Source organism: Prosopis cineraria, unplaced genomic scaffold, assembly GCF_029017545.1.
Source record: "Prosopis cineraria cultivar Desert tree isolate PC_DT_omini unplaced genomic scaffold, ASM2901754v1 PC10, whole genome shotgun sequence".
NCBI lineage: Eukaryota > Viridiplantae > Streptophyta > Magnoliopsida > Fabales > Fabaceae > Prosopis > Prosopis cineraria.
This window is the reverse complement of record NW_026555341.1, coordinates 38,206,093-38,219,858: the sequence shown is the minus strand read 5'-3', so window position 1 is coordinate 38,219,858 and position 13,766 is coordinate 38,206,093. Positions and strand designations below refer to the sequence as shown.

Here is a 13,766-nt window from a genome sequence, read left to right as displayed (position 1 = left end):
CTCGAAGTCTGGTCTCTTTCATAAAAAAAACTAGGTTAAGAAACTCATAATTTGATCTTGTTTAGTGATAAATCAAAGATTAATAGGATCAAACTTGGTCATAGGACTCGAAGACTGATCCCGTTAGTCTAGTACTTACTTAGCTATTTTTTTCTTTTTTTTTTTATGAAAGACAATAATCCATTTCAATCTAATAAATTCAATTAAGATAATAAAATCACTTATAATCATAATAAATCCAAAATAATTTTCAACAAGAAGAAAAAAAATTTCAATTACAATTCAAATGATTTAAATTTGTAATTTCAACAAAAACAACACTTAACAAACTTCAATAACATAACATTACAACAATTTAGAAATAAACTCAATAAATTTTCATGCAATTATCTCCTTAACATCAATTACACTTGAAGAATTTATTAAAAATAAATTAATTACAATTATATTAAATACAATAATAGGACTAGACTAGACTAAGTGGTCCAGATGCATAGTCTTCTGCCTAGCCTAATCCAAAGAAATAATTTAATCTTTTCAATCTTTTTGATCATGAAAGATCAGTATTTATAAGGACCGAATAGGACAGGACCATCTCATGTTAAATTGGGTCAGAGAAAAATAGACCCATAGCAGATATCTTTCCAATATATAGAAAGGGTATTAACTCATATCGTCATGTTCTATTCGGTGGAATAACGATAAAATAGAAATAATCTTTTGGAGAGATGGCTGAGTGGTTGATAGCTCCGGTCTTGAAAACCGGTATAATTCGAAACAAAGAACTATCGAGGGTTCGAATCCCTCTCTCTCCTTTTGCTCGGCGAATGGATTTGTTTATTTTATTGGTTTTGATTGGCTCAGTTGATTTTTAAAAAGGAATGGCTCGGCTATACCACCACTTAAATTAGAGGATTTTTGCACAGCACTAGCATGCACCTAAGAAAACAAACTCAGGAAAAAAATTATGAAACAAGGCAAAGTGACGAATGCTATACATTGTGTAAGTCATGGAATTGTAATTCAGATTTCAAAGTATAGGTCTTCATATAATTTACACCATTTGAATCTGACATAAACTCTCTCTCTCTCTCTCTCTCTCTCTCTCTCTCACGCGGCGCGCGCGCGCCCGCAGAGATCAGAATATATCTTTAAAATATCAAAGAGATCCATTTTCACTGTAGTGTGATGCATTAGCAGCATAAAGGTGATGCAGCGAATATTGGAAATGGAACGTATTGAGGTCACCAGAATGACATAACGGCCTAACAACTTTTGGCAGTCTTCCTCTTTGTTTTCCTAACTTGCCCTTTTTCCCGCCTCCAAAAATACCTCTTCCACCAATATTATGCCAACATTTTGTCAAATATACATTAAGTTCATTATGATCAATTTGCTTCTCAATCCAATCAATAAATTTTGAGCCATTTAATCTTCATACAGGTCAAATGACTCCAATTTTTAAAACATCATTGATCAGACCCAGTATATATCTATTATTTAAACACAAATTTGAATTATTTGTAAGCATTAAACCCCCTTATTTAATTTAAATATAATAACAAAGCAAACTTGTATTGTAGGCAATTTGAGATGGTTCAAAGCTAAAAAGGATGTCTCCATTTCTGTACCTTTCTAAAATATTCTCTCTCAAGATTCGGTGAGGTGACAAGGGGCCATTGAACAGAAAAAGTCTGAAGTAATATCACAGGACTTAAATTATTTGCAATTCCCATTAACATCCAAACCAGCTCCGCTAATTAATTAATTCACCTCTAATTATTGTACGTTGATGCATTGCTTAATTTCATCAGCATGGAAGCTTCCTATTTCATTCATCTTTTACAAATGAAGTATCATGGTAGGTAAGGATTCAACTTCAAGCTGGTACACCACAGGACCAAATCGATTATCAAGTATGAGGCCAAAAATATAACCTACCCTGTTTTTATTATATATTTCACCTCATACAATCCAAATAGTACAACTTAATATAAATTATATACTTTAATTGAAAGGGAAATAACAAAATAATTTGATCTTTTTTCCAAAGAAAAAGAAAGAGACTTTCAACATGTCAAGGGCAATAATAGAGAGTAGTCATTGAAGGTTACCCTGCATGAATTATTAATTGGGCAGAACAAGGAAGAAATGTTCCATTGCAAGATAAATGTCTTGCTGGATTTTCAATTTCCTTATTTGACTTGTTAATAAGGATTAGAGGATGATGAATATAACCAAACTTTCAAAAGCCTCTCTCTTTACAAGTTCCTCTAATTTTAAGATATCCTCAAACAAAAAGGGGGAAATAATTAAGCAATGATATAGGGGCATTGATCTTAGCCTTCATTCAGAGTATATACACATGAGAGTTTAATTAAGACTCCCGTTTACCTTTTGAACACGAACCCATGTCAAAGAAGGAAAAACATATAGCTATATAAGTAGGAACCACCAAACAGAAGCTCCCCAGTCTGACTTTTCCAGCGAAGTCACCCAAAAATCTGGATTCATTCCCATGTCATCAAGATCATAGAGTTTGCAAGCCCTGATTCCTCTAAAGTCGCATTACTTCCATAGTCCAGCACTTTGGAAGCTCCTGGAATTGATTGTGTCAACCGAAATTGCCTCATCTCATCTTCCCCTAGCTGAGCGGAGCAGAATGACCACAGAAGCTGTGCAAAGCAAGAGCCATTCATGAAAGTTTTACAGAACAAGAAATATACAACCAACACAATGACAAATTTGTTTGGGTCCATTAGTTGACTAATCTAGCTATTTCTTATTGATATCCTTTCCTATCTCACAGAATTAGATTTGATTAGAATATCTTTTGAATTCATTTTGTTACTGGTTGTTACACGACTCAGAGACCTGATAGCTATCTTGGCCTTGTATTTTGTAACCTATTCTACTGGGATAAACTGAATGAGAAACAAGATTCTAATTTCATACATGTACCAGAGCCAAAAAGACATAGGCACCACACCAACTGGGACCCCAAAGAATACTGGATCTAAGGCATCTAAGGTTTAAGAATACAAGCCCAATAAATGAAGACAAATGAAGGTTTTGACCGAAGACCTCTGAAGCTCAAAATACACGAGTAATAAGAAAAATGAAAGGCATATAAACTTGTGGCAATCCCAACCAAGTAACTTCAACTATGTTAATGAAATTGACAATTCCAAGCACAAGCTCATTTTAGATGTTGAAATTTGAAGGTGGTCATGGACCGACCAGGCTTCACTTCTTTTGGCTCGTACGACAACAAAGAAAGAAAGAAAAAGAAAATAAAAGCATCCTTCTGGTAAGTTCTCTCTTCCCAAGGCCGATAGAAAATAACCAAGCATGGAACATATGCCCGTATTTCACAAGCACAAAACTACACTTGGCAGTTGATAGTCCAGCAGCAGTTCGTATGATAATTCATATATCTGAAAATAGTAATATGTCATGTCAAATTGTGTGCATAATAAAACAATTGAAGATATGTTCACATCCGTAATAGTCATTTTTAATAGCAGTCTTGCATGCCATAATCCAAAACAAGAGCACAAGACATCCAGAAGTCCGGGAGGAAAGGAAATGCACATCAACAGTCATATAAAATCAGCATTGGAACAACCATGACAAGAACATAGCAGCACAATCCAATGAAATCCTACAGGTTTAAAAGAAAACAAAGTTTACCTGAATTGGATCAGTGCGCAAAAAGTTACGCTGAACTCGGCATCCATCAGGAAGCCGGACACCAACTCTGCATAGGAGGTTCTTATCACCCTTGGGTTCTTCAGGCAGGGGAGGGTATGTGGGCCTTGAAGGCAAGCCAGTTTCTTGTCCCTGGTCAACAGACTCAGCATCCTTATCTGTTCCAGCCAATACACTTGATTCTTTCATGCCTTCCATTGAAAGTGCCAAAGCTTTTAACACTTCCTCATCTTCATTACTTTCATCTGAATAAAACCAGAATGAATTGTCAAATATGCTAGCATGATGATGACAACTATAGCAAGACTATCACGATAAATTCAACACTGAAGAGGAATAACAGGAAAACACCCTCAAATACAAAAACAAAAAGAAATGATAAGAAGAATACAGCATGAACAAAAAGGGAAAAGGCGCATCAAATTGAAAGACATTGCAGGTGTCAGTTATACATATTGTTCATATGTAAATAAAGCCTACAGAAAAATGAGAACAAAATTTAACAATAAGAGTTAATTCTAAGATTGAGTGAATAAATACAACTAGAAAATTACAAGACCTTTAATTTTAGGTGGGCTGGAACTTTCTCTTGGACGTTTGTGAGATAAAGTATTGTGATGATCCTTAGGGCCTGCATCCAGGAATGCTAGCAGACCCTAAAATAACAGTTGAATTATCAAATCAGCAAAGAAACAAATCAAAGGTAGAGTTCAAAATTAAATTAAACAGTGCAACTATTTCCCCATAATTTTCTCGTGTAACCTTCCCATCAGAAGCTGCCATGTATCACATACCTCCAATAAGCTTTCAGGCTGAACCATTCCAGACCAGATACGCATCTTTTGGCCAGTGATGGGATCAATTACAAGCACTACAGGAATTGAATCCAGTCTGTAATAAGTGCATACTTTTCGGCCTTCAGTTGTATCATCGTAAACCTATGCTCACAGAAAGAATGATTTGACAATGTAGAACTGCATGACTTAAATTTACTAACAACATGATTGCACAAATATTATGCTCAAAATAACAGGCAAACATCAGAATAAGATTAAACCAGGAAACATGACACACATGTCTAAACTCCAATCTAGCCTGGACAAATGCGTTACTCAATATCACAATCTTTTTTGCAGGTAAAAACTCCAAGTGACATAGACAAGTCATAGTATTGGGAAAACTAGGCTGGACCACAAAAAGCAAAAACTATTTTGTACACTCCAGTTTGGTCCTCTCCAAAACTTTCCTCCAATAGCAACCATGAGGATCAAGATGATCCCAGCTAAGATATGAGAGAAAGAGTAGATTAGACCATCACATGTTGTAACTTGTCCCAAAGGGCATACTAGTTTATGGTTATCTATGGCTCTTCCTTCATGACTGCCAACCATAAAATGTTACACTAGCCCATTTCTTTTTCTTTTCATTTTTCTGCTCTTCCATTTCACCACATGACCAGTCTGAAAAGACTGCAGATATAATCATGGAAGAGCATATGGTTTAGCACTGCAAGCCTTACGAGTCACATGAATAAATCAATCCATCTGAAGAGTTAACTATATCATTTTTTTCAAGATAATGACGAGCCATAATTTTTCCTTTTTTTTTTCTTGAATGTGGGGGTGCGAATAATAGCATGGTGTGAAATAGGACTTGAATGAAAAATGGGAAAATATCACACACCACAGCACTGAAGAAAACAAAGCAACAAACTGACCTGCCAGAATATAAAATTAGTGCTAATGGTCTGAGAGACAGCTTCATTGGCCCAAGTATCTCGATTAAGCTTCACAAAGCAACATAGAAATCAGCCAATGATAATATGCATTGTGTGTTGAGCAGTATGCTTTATAAATAGAGGAAGCACCAAAAATATAATACCATATGTGAGCTGAATTCTTTGGTAGATTGTATATTCACTAAAAGCCATTTGTCCTCTGTTGAAGCAGCCGTTTTTGCCTGCATTTAAAAGCCATAGTAATAAGAATAGCTCTGAGCATTTGACTATTAAGAGACCGTTTATAGAACAAGAGATATTCAACAGAGCGTCCAAAAATTATATCACAATCTCATGTAATTGAGATTAGTCTTGAACATGATACACACGGGCCAATTAATGAGGTACCAATGAAACCAATGCTAGTTTTAGGCCATGAACCAGATGAGATGATGTGGTAACGTTACAAGAGCCTCAACATTAGCCTTCATCAATCACAAATTGATCGGTCATTGATGTCAGGAATTAGAATAAATAGGAGTGTAAATCCAAGAAAACCTCATCAGCAAAATGCATATGGGACTTTGAGAAAACCACCAATTCTCCAAATACAAGTCATACATATAAAAGAGGGCTCCTGTAGGATTAGAAAATTATCATAATCTAGACGCTTCGGAATCCACTATCAGTCAAACTTAGGAATAACATATCGTATATCATAAAATTAATATCTAATTCCAAAACAATATAAATATAATAAATTGGAAGGCTGAGACAGTGAGCGAGGGGAAGCCTAGCCTTCTGAGTCACCATAGTCCTGCTTTAATCCTAAAATTTAACAGGACCTTTACAGAACGGCCAATCAACCCAATCACCCTAACCATATCAATATCATTATCGGGAATGTATGATAGCTTATCTTTTCCTGTCTAATTTCATGAAATCCTTTATCCTTTTCTTGGGGAGAATTTCACTCTAAAATTTCTTTTTATTTCAAACACAATCATTACAATTTATAGGAGAATGTGGGCCAGAGAACCTTCAATCAATCATCTCAATAGGAAACAAACATTAACACAAGTAATGATAAATAATCAAATAGCAGAAAACTATTTAAGGGGGAAAAAGCATTTGACTTCAGTCTATTAAACAACAAAAACCCAAGTTAAAAGGAGCTTCTGATGGAGCACCGATTATGGTGGGATGATGGATAATTTGAGAAGTTAAATATATATTAGGAATAAATATTATTTTATTTTATTTTATTTAGACATTTTCTATTTAATAATATTGTTTAGATTTTTAGATATTTAGTTATATAGATTTTATTTAGATATCTAAATATTTATCTAGATATCTAATTATTTAGATTTTATTCAGATATTTAGTTCTATAGATTTTATTCAGTATTTTATATAGATATAGATTCTAGGAGATTTTATTCAGTTTCATTTAATTATCTAGTTATCTAGATTTTATTTATTATTTTAGATTGTATTTAACACAATAAATATACTCAGCAACTCAAAAGCAACCATATCATGAATACAGCAAACTTTTGAGATCTCTAACCCTTTGGAGATTCTCCTAAACGTGGCTATTGAGAGAAATATAGAACAAAATTCTTGTTCTATATCATCTTGATAGATTTATTCCGTCTAATTTCTTCTATAAGTTCTACATTCTCTTATTAATATTATGAAGTTAGATTCTAATTTCATCTGTTAATCGAGATTTATCTTCCTTATTTCTCTCTACCCATTTTGGATCCTATCATTTGGTATCAAAGTCGTTCAATCCTTAATGGATTCCTACCACCTCTACACTACTTCTACAACTTCACCATCACCGCCTATCTCAACATGCACTTCCTTAGCTAACCATTTTTCCTCACTTTATGAAAGGCACCTATTCCTTTACATCACAGCCCTCCTTGATGTCTTTAATTCCAACATTAGGGCACCACCAATTGTGCCAAGCAAACAAATCAAAGCCAACCAAATTCATTTCCTGCAGGTTTAGGAAACGCTGCTCCAACAATGATGAAGCTTCAGGAGACCTTCTTTGAGCACAAGGTTCTAAACTTGGTGGATGGTAGGTCTAACTGCTACTTTATCCTTGAAGTTTCCATGCAACCTCTTGTTCTACCTTTTGGAATCCACATTGGAGTTGCTGCCCTTTATCTCTCACTCCCATCTCAACCTCCAGATGCAGAAGAAAGCTATTGCCGCCTATGTCTCACCTTGAGGACAAGGTGAATTTTCAAGGGGGAAGTATTGATAGAGCACTGATTATGGTGGGATAATGAATATTTTGAGAAGTTAGAGATGTATTAGGAATAAATATTATCTTATTTTATTTTATACATTTTCTATTTAATAATATTGTTTAGATTTTATTTAGATATTTAGTTATCTAGATTTTATTTAGATATCTAGATATCTACATTTTATTTAGCTATTGCCTATGTCTCACCTTAAGGACAAGGCGAATTTTCAAGGGGGAAGTATTGATAGAGTACCGATTATGGTGGGATAATGGATAATTTGAGAAGTTAGAGATATATTAGGAATAAATATTGTTTTCTTTTATTTTATTTTATACATTTTCTATTTAATAATATTGTTTAGATTTTATTTAGATATCTAAACATTTATCAAGAAATCTAATTGTTTAGATTTTATTCAGATATTTAATTCTTTAGATTTTATTCAGCATTTTATATAGATATAGATTTTTAGGAGATTTTTTTTCAGTTTTATTTAACTATTTAGTTCTCTAGATTTTATTCATTATTTTAGAGTGTATTTAGCATTATAAATATGCTCACCAACTCAATAGCAGGCATATTATGAATACAACAGACTTCTGAGGCTTTTGGTCCTTTGAAAATTCTCATAAACGTGGCTATTGAAAGAAATATAAAACGAGATTTTTGTTTTATATTATCTTGATAGATTTATTCTATTTTCTTCTATCATTTCTACATTCTCTTATTAATATTATGAAGTTCGATTCTGATTTCATATGTTAATAGAGATTTATCTTCCTTATTTCTCTCTACCCATCTTGGATCCTATCAGCTTCCCACTAAACACCCAAGGGTCACAGTCCATTAAGCATTTCTATTCTTTTTCATTGATTCATTTTCACTTCCGGATCTCCATGGTTGTTTCCCATCCTCAATCCATTTTGGAGAGAGGGTATTGGTTTTGGAGATCCTCACCTTAAATCTTTGGGAATAGGTCTTTGGTTCCTCACAATAACCATAAAATAAGATTAAGATTCTCTCATGCTGACCACCAATGTATTTTGTCATTCAGGCCTTGTGAGCTCACATTTTATGTCAAAAACACTGGACACAATAAACACAGGATATAGAATATTCAGCCAACACCCTCAAAAAGAAACAAACGTGAACATATAAAAATGATAAATCATAAAACAGGAAACTATTGCCAAAATAAGCATTTGATTCCACCATATTAACCATAAAAAACCATGTGATCCTTATGAAGAAACTCCAGTGTCCACACTAATTGACCAAGAATCATAGCCCACTCACTGGCAAACATGACGAAACAAAGTAAGGCAATAGTTTGAGAATAATCACAGGTAAAATGTGATTTCCAACATGTTCCATGGACAACTGACTTCTTCGTTCTGTCTTGTAAAATGGATGAACCCAAAATGATTTGGATACATTGATAACTAATTATCATAGTTAAGTTGAGCAATGAAACAGTTTGGTTTCAACTTCAATTGGATTCTACTTCATCTAAGACCAAAGAAATGAAATTCTTCTACATGAAATTGATGGATAATTGACTGTCGGAAAGCCATTCGCCATCACATAATAGGTCTCAAATCTCCAATAGATACACTATTCCTCAATTTTTGGTTCCGTTCCTATGCTTCTTGAGCATTCATCAATTAACATCAATAGAGTAAGTTGTCTTGCAAAGAAGGCTGGTTGGTTAGTCTTGGTTAAAGAGGAGGTCATCAAGTGAATTAATAATTAACATAGTACCTAGCGTCAATATACCGAATGAATCATTAAGATATATTTTTAATAAAATCTTAGTTGTTACACCATGAAAAGTCTAGAACATCCACAGGCACCATAAAATGATTTAGCGGGTATGATGTACTACTTGTAGTCTCTAAAATTCTTCTTTAGCTGTCTCTGTCAGGATCTAACTAGAGGCTTCTTGTGTTAAGCATATAACTAGCAAGCAAGTCATTTCTTTGCAAGTTCTACTACAACATCGCAACTACATCCCAGTCTATCACAGACCAGGCTTCAGCAGAACTTTTTGCAACAGCGCATACAACCATTACCAACAATGCTTCTGACCAACATCCTAATATCATAAATTTATTTTAAATAACATATTTTATATTGCAGTACCCAAACACTACAAACAACGAAACCTGTTTACCTTATCAAATGGACCGGTGAAAATCAAATGAAAAGGAGGGCGATATAGAGAAGCAAGATTGTCCCTAGAACTCTCTGCTGTAGAGACAGCGCCCTGCTCAGACTCCCAAACCCCTGGACGTCTCATTTCCTCTTCAAAATTACGGAATGCAACTAACGAGCTACCTTCTTGAGTACGAGGCCCCATCCTTGATACTCTATATAAAGGTCATGAAAAACAACTCAGTGAATAATTTGACAGACAAGAACCAACATTGTATGTTAAGACTCACAACAAAAGATAAGCAAAGACAATAACATAATTATCAGGTATACTTGAACGGGAAAAAAATGACTGAACCCCCATTTTACGTGACAGATGGAACTTCTTAGTTGAACCCATCATAGAATTGCTTTCTCTATTTGGTTCCTCATAAAATTTCCTTCTCAATTTGGAACCTCATAAATGGGTAGGTTTCAGTTTAATTCTCAATCATACCCAAAAAAACAAAAAACAAAAAACTGGTTCTCACAAATGAATTCTCATCCATGATGTCGTTTTCAACAATATACTGTAGGATGAAATGGGCAGATGTGGCAATGAGTAACAATCACTTAGAGTAACAATCACTTAGTCACCAAATATGTAGATTAATATATAATACAAGACTAAGAATCAGTTTCATTACTAATAACTATTTAAACAAGGTAAAATTAAAAATTATAGAATACCTAAATGTGAGGAATCAGATTGAGAAAGGAATTATATGGAAAACCAAATTGGGAGACCCAATCAGCAAGGGAACAAAATGGGGTTTTAAAAAAAAAAAAAAACAGAACTCCATCACCCGATCTGTCTTTTTTTTTTCCTTTTTTTTTTAACATAAAGGGAAAGACTTAGGAATCATTTGTGAGATACAATCCTTTCAAATACAGGATGCTGCGTTTCAATAAGGTACAAAAGACAAAATGAGAGATAAAAAATGCAGCTTTCACGTGGTGCATATAAAATGCAGCATTTAATGTCTAGTGAGATTTAAATAAATAGAAACATGTTTTGCATGTTTCGTGTAGCCATGAAACACAGTGTTTAGATATAAAAAGCATATCAGACATGCAATTCAAAGAATGGGAAAGCACCGAATATACATCTTGATCAAAATATAAGGATTTAATCACCAAGGAGAGAAAAGGACGATTAAAATCAAACATACCCAAACAGCATTGGATCATCATAAAGGGTTTCCCTCTTAACAGGTAATGGAGGGCGTACTTCATCTCCATCATCACCACCGCTACTTTCAAGGGCAGTATCTTTTCTCAGCTCACTGAAATTAATAATAGAAGGGAGCAGCGTTAAGAACAACCAACAAATGATAAAGATTTGAACATAAACATTGGCAGCAAATGCCTATATTACCTTGAAGGGTGACCCGTCCAGGAATCAGCATTTTCTGCAGGAGGATTATGTGATGATGATAGCTGTGGCCCTGCGCCACCGTCATTACCAAGATAAAACAGCTGGATAGCTTCCTCAAGTTTCCAACTTGTAGCCTGTTCAAACATCATTCTTCAGAATTCTACTTGATAGTAATAGGGTGTTTGGATTTATTTTGCCAAAACCATGGTTTGGGCTTTTAGAATTGTTTATTTTGCCTCTCCAAACAGGCACTTATCCTTCAACAATTTAAGAGATAACTTCTTGATAATTCTTCCTTTATCTGTTTCAATAATTACTTATTTTCCTGATTTCTCAATTTCTTGCAGGTTAATGCTCTAAGGAATGCCTCTGGATCCAACAAATCCAAATCCAAAGTAGCACTTGTCTGAGATAGTCATCCAGAATAAGCTTATTTTTTCGGCCTTCCTCCAGAAGTACAGAAAAATGCAAAAAATCGACTACGAGTCAGGAAAGCACTTGTGTCAGATAGTCATCCAGAATAAGCTTATGTTTTCGGCCTTCCCCCAGAAGTAAAGAAAATGCAAAAATTCGACTACCAGTCAGGAAAGCGCCCCCAAGACGCCAAGCAACTGGGTGGTGAGTATCTTTTTTCATCACTAAACTCCTCTCTACGATGTAGAATACAATATTCCAGCCAACTCAAGGAAAAACGTTAACTATAAGGAGCAAATATGCTAAAAGTAAAATTTCAAGCACACCCAATTCATTTCCAGCCAAAAGAAATCATTTTTTTAGGTCAACACATTTTTAGAGTACCTTAGATTAGATAGTCAAAAGAAAAGATTCGCAGTGAAAGGACCTGCAAGAATTGTCTAGCCGTCTCTGCGGTTTGCCCCACGGCAATCTCTAAGAACGACTTGACCATGATCTGTTGATCGTTAGAGGACAATACTCCCTCCATTGTTTCTCTCCAAATCCTAGCCCTGTGAGCTTCGATCTAGTGATCGCCCCTAGGGTTTTCGCAAGAGCGAAGCTCGTTTCACTGCACTGTGCGAAATTCGTAGAGAAACTGGAGAAAATATAACTTACCAACTTGTTCTTCATCCGAGAAATAATAAGAAATTCAGACAAAAACTATTTATACTAATTCATCAGGAAAATTAAAGAAATAAATTAATTAATTACCTGAGATGTTTTAGGTCTTATTACACGAGTTTTGTTTTATAAATAAATAAATTAAAAAATCTTCTTAATATAAGTTATAATTATTACTTTATATTTATATGTCATCGTTCAATTTTAAATTTTAAATTTTAAATTTGCTTGATCAAATATCTGTCATTTAAACTGTTTGGTTAAAAAATATATATCACAGAGCATTTTAATTTAAAAATTACATTAAGGCTTGCGTAGATTTTCTTTCCATTCAAAATAAGCAGAATTTTGTACAACCTTAAAAATAAAAAATACTTAAGATTGCATGATATATTGACGATTTTAAAATAATATGTTAAATTTAAACTGTTTTAAATTAAATTAAATTAATATTTAAAACTCAAAATTTTAAATTATCACCCCCCAGAAAATCCGTTTAAATACATTTTACTATTCTTTCTTTTACATACAAGCATGCTAGTTTTCTTTTAAATATGCTTATTTTACCTTTTTTCACTTGTAGCATTTATAAGTTATGAGGAGATTTTATTTTAAGCCTTGTGTGACATTAAAACGGCTATATTTTGTGATTGTAAACTATAAAGGGTGACTTATTTGAGTGATATTAGCATCAAACATGCTTGTGTTTAGACATATTATTCGTATTCATATTCAATATTCACTATTCATCGTATCAAATCTCACAGAAAAAATATGACTCATTACACTTAGGTATTACTTATATTGTAACATATATAGTGTGTATGTTTGATCACGTTGAAAGAGTGTAGATGAACGAGATAATGGATTGCTTTCTACCAAAATGTGATTTTCCACATTTGGTTGTGTTTCCAAAAGTTGATATTAGTATCCAGGTTTAGGATTCTTGAACAATGTTTGCATATGTAGATCCAAATTTTACGGTCATTGATTATGTATTAATTGATTTTCAATCAAACTAGATATATACCACACGACGGATCATTCAGTTCAATTAAATGTGAGTTTGTGAAATTTTTCAAATCAAATGAATTGATCAAGGTTAGTATATTTTGGCCAAAAAAAAAAAGATCAAGGTTAGTATATGTATTTGCCACATGCATACACTTATAATAGATATTTAAAATGAATTCACCTATTAATCACCTAGATAATTAGGAATAAATCTAATCTAATTAGTAAGCCTTTAGTTGTTTAATAGATGCTTTTAGGTAAACTTGAAACTTGCCTAACAAAAAATTGTACCATGGAAAACCTTCGAGAGGGTAATTGATACTAATTAATATTTAGATGCATTAAACCTCACCATCTCACAGATCTTAGAATTACCACTAACTCCAATTACTATATTTAAATTATTA

At 33.7% G+C, this 13,766-nt stretch overlaps 1 protein-coding gene and 1 non-coding gene across 3 annotated transcripts; one reads left to right on the top strand and one right to left on the bottom strand.

The window, feature by feature from the left end:
* Nucleotides 1–722: 722 nt before the first annotated feature.
* TRNAS-UGA (transfer RNA serine (anticodon UGA)) lies at nucleotides 723–815 on the top strand. The gene has a single exon. It is a non-coding gene; the product is annotated as a tRNA-Ser (tRNA).
* Nucleotides 816–2,228: 1,413 nt separating this feature from the next.
* LOC129322344 (plant UBX domain-containing protein 7) lies at nucleotides 2,229–12,346 on the bottom strand. 2 transcript variants are annotated; one of them, XM_054968654.1, is made up of 10 exons: nucleotides 12,110–12,346; nucleotides 11,269–11,402; nucleotides 11,063–11,176; nucleotides 9,871–10,066; nucleotides 5,593–5,670; nucleotides 5,429–5,497; nucleotides 4,506–4,649; nucleotides 4,271–4,367; nucleotides 3,694–3,956; nucleotides 2,229–2,675 (listed from the first exon to the last, which is right to left on the bottom strand). In XM_054968654.1, exons 1-10 carry the CDS (start codon nucleotides 12,209–12,211, stop codon nucleotides 2,511–2,513), a joined length of 1,362 nt encoding a protein of 453 aa, XP_054824629.1. In that variant the 5' UTR covers nucleotides 12,212–12,346; the 3' UTR covers nucleotides 2,229–2,510. The 2 variants fall into 2 exon arrangements, with proteins under 2 accessions (XP_054824629.1, XP_054824630.1); XM_054968655.1 differs by lacking the exon at nucleotides 2,229–2,675 and adding an exon at nucleotides 3,120–3,437.
* Nucleotides 12,347–13,766: the final 1,420 nt, after the last annotated feature.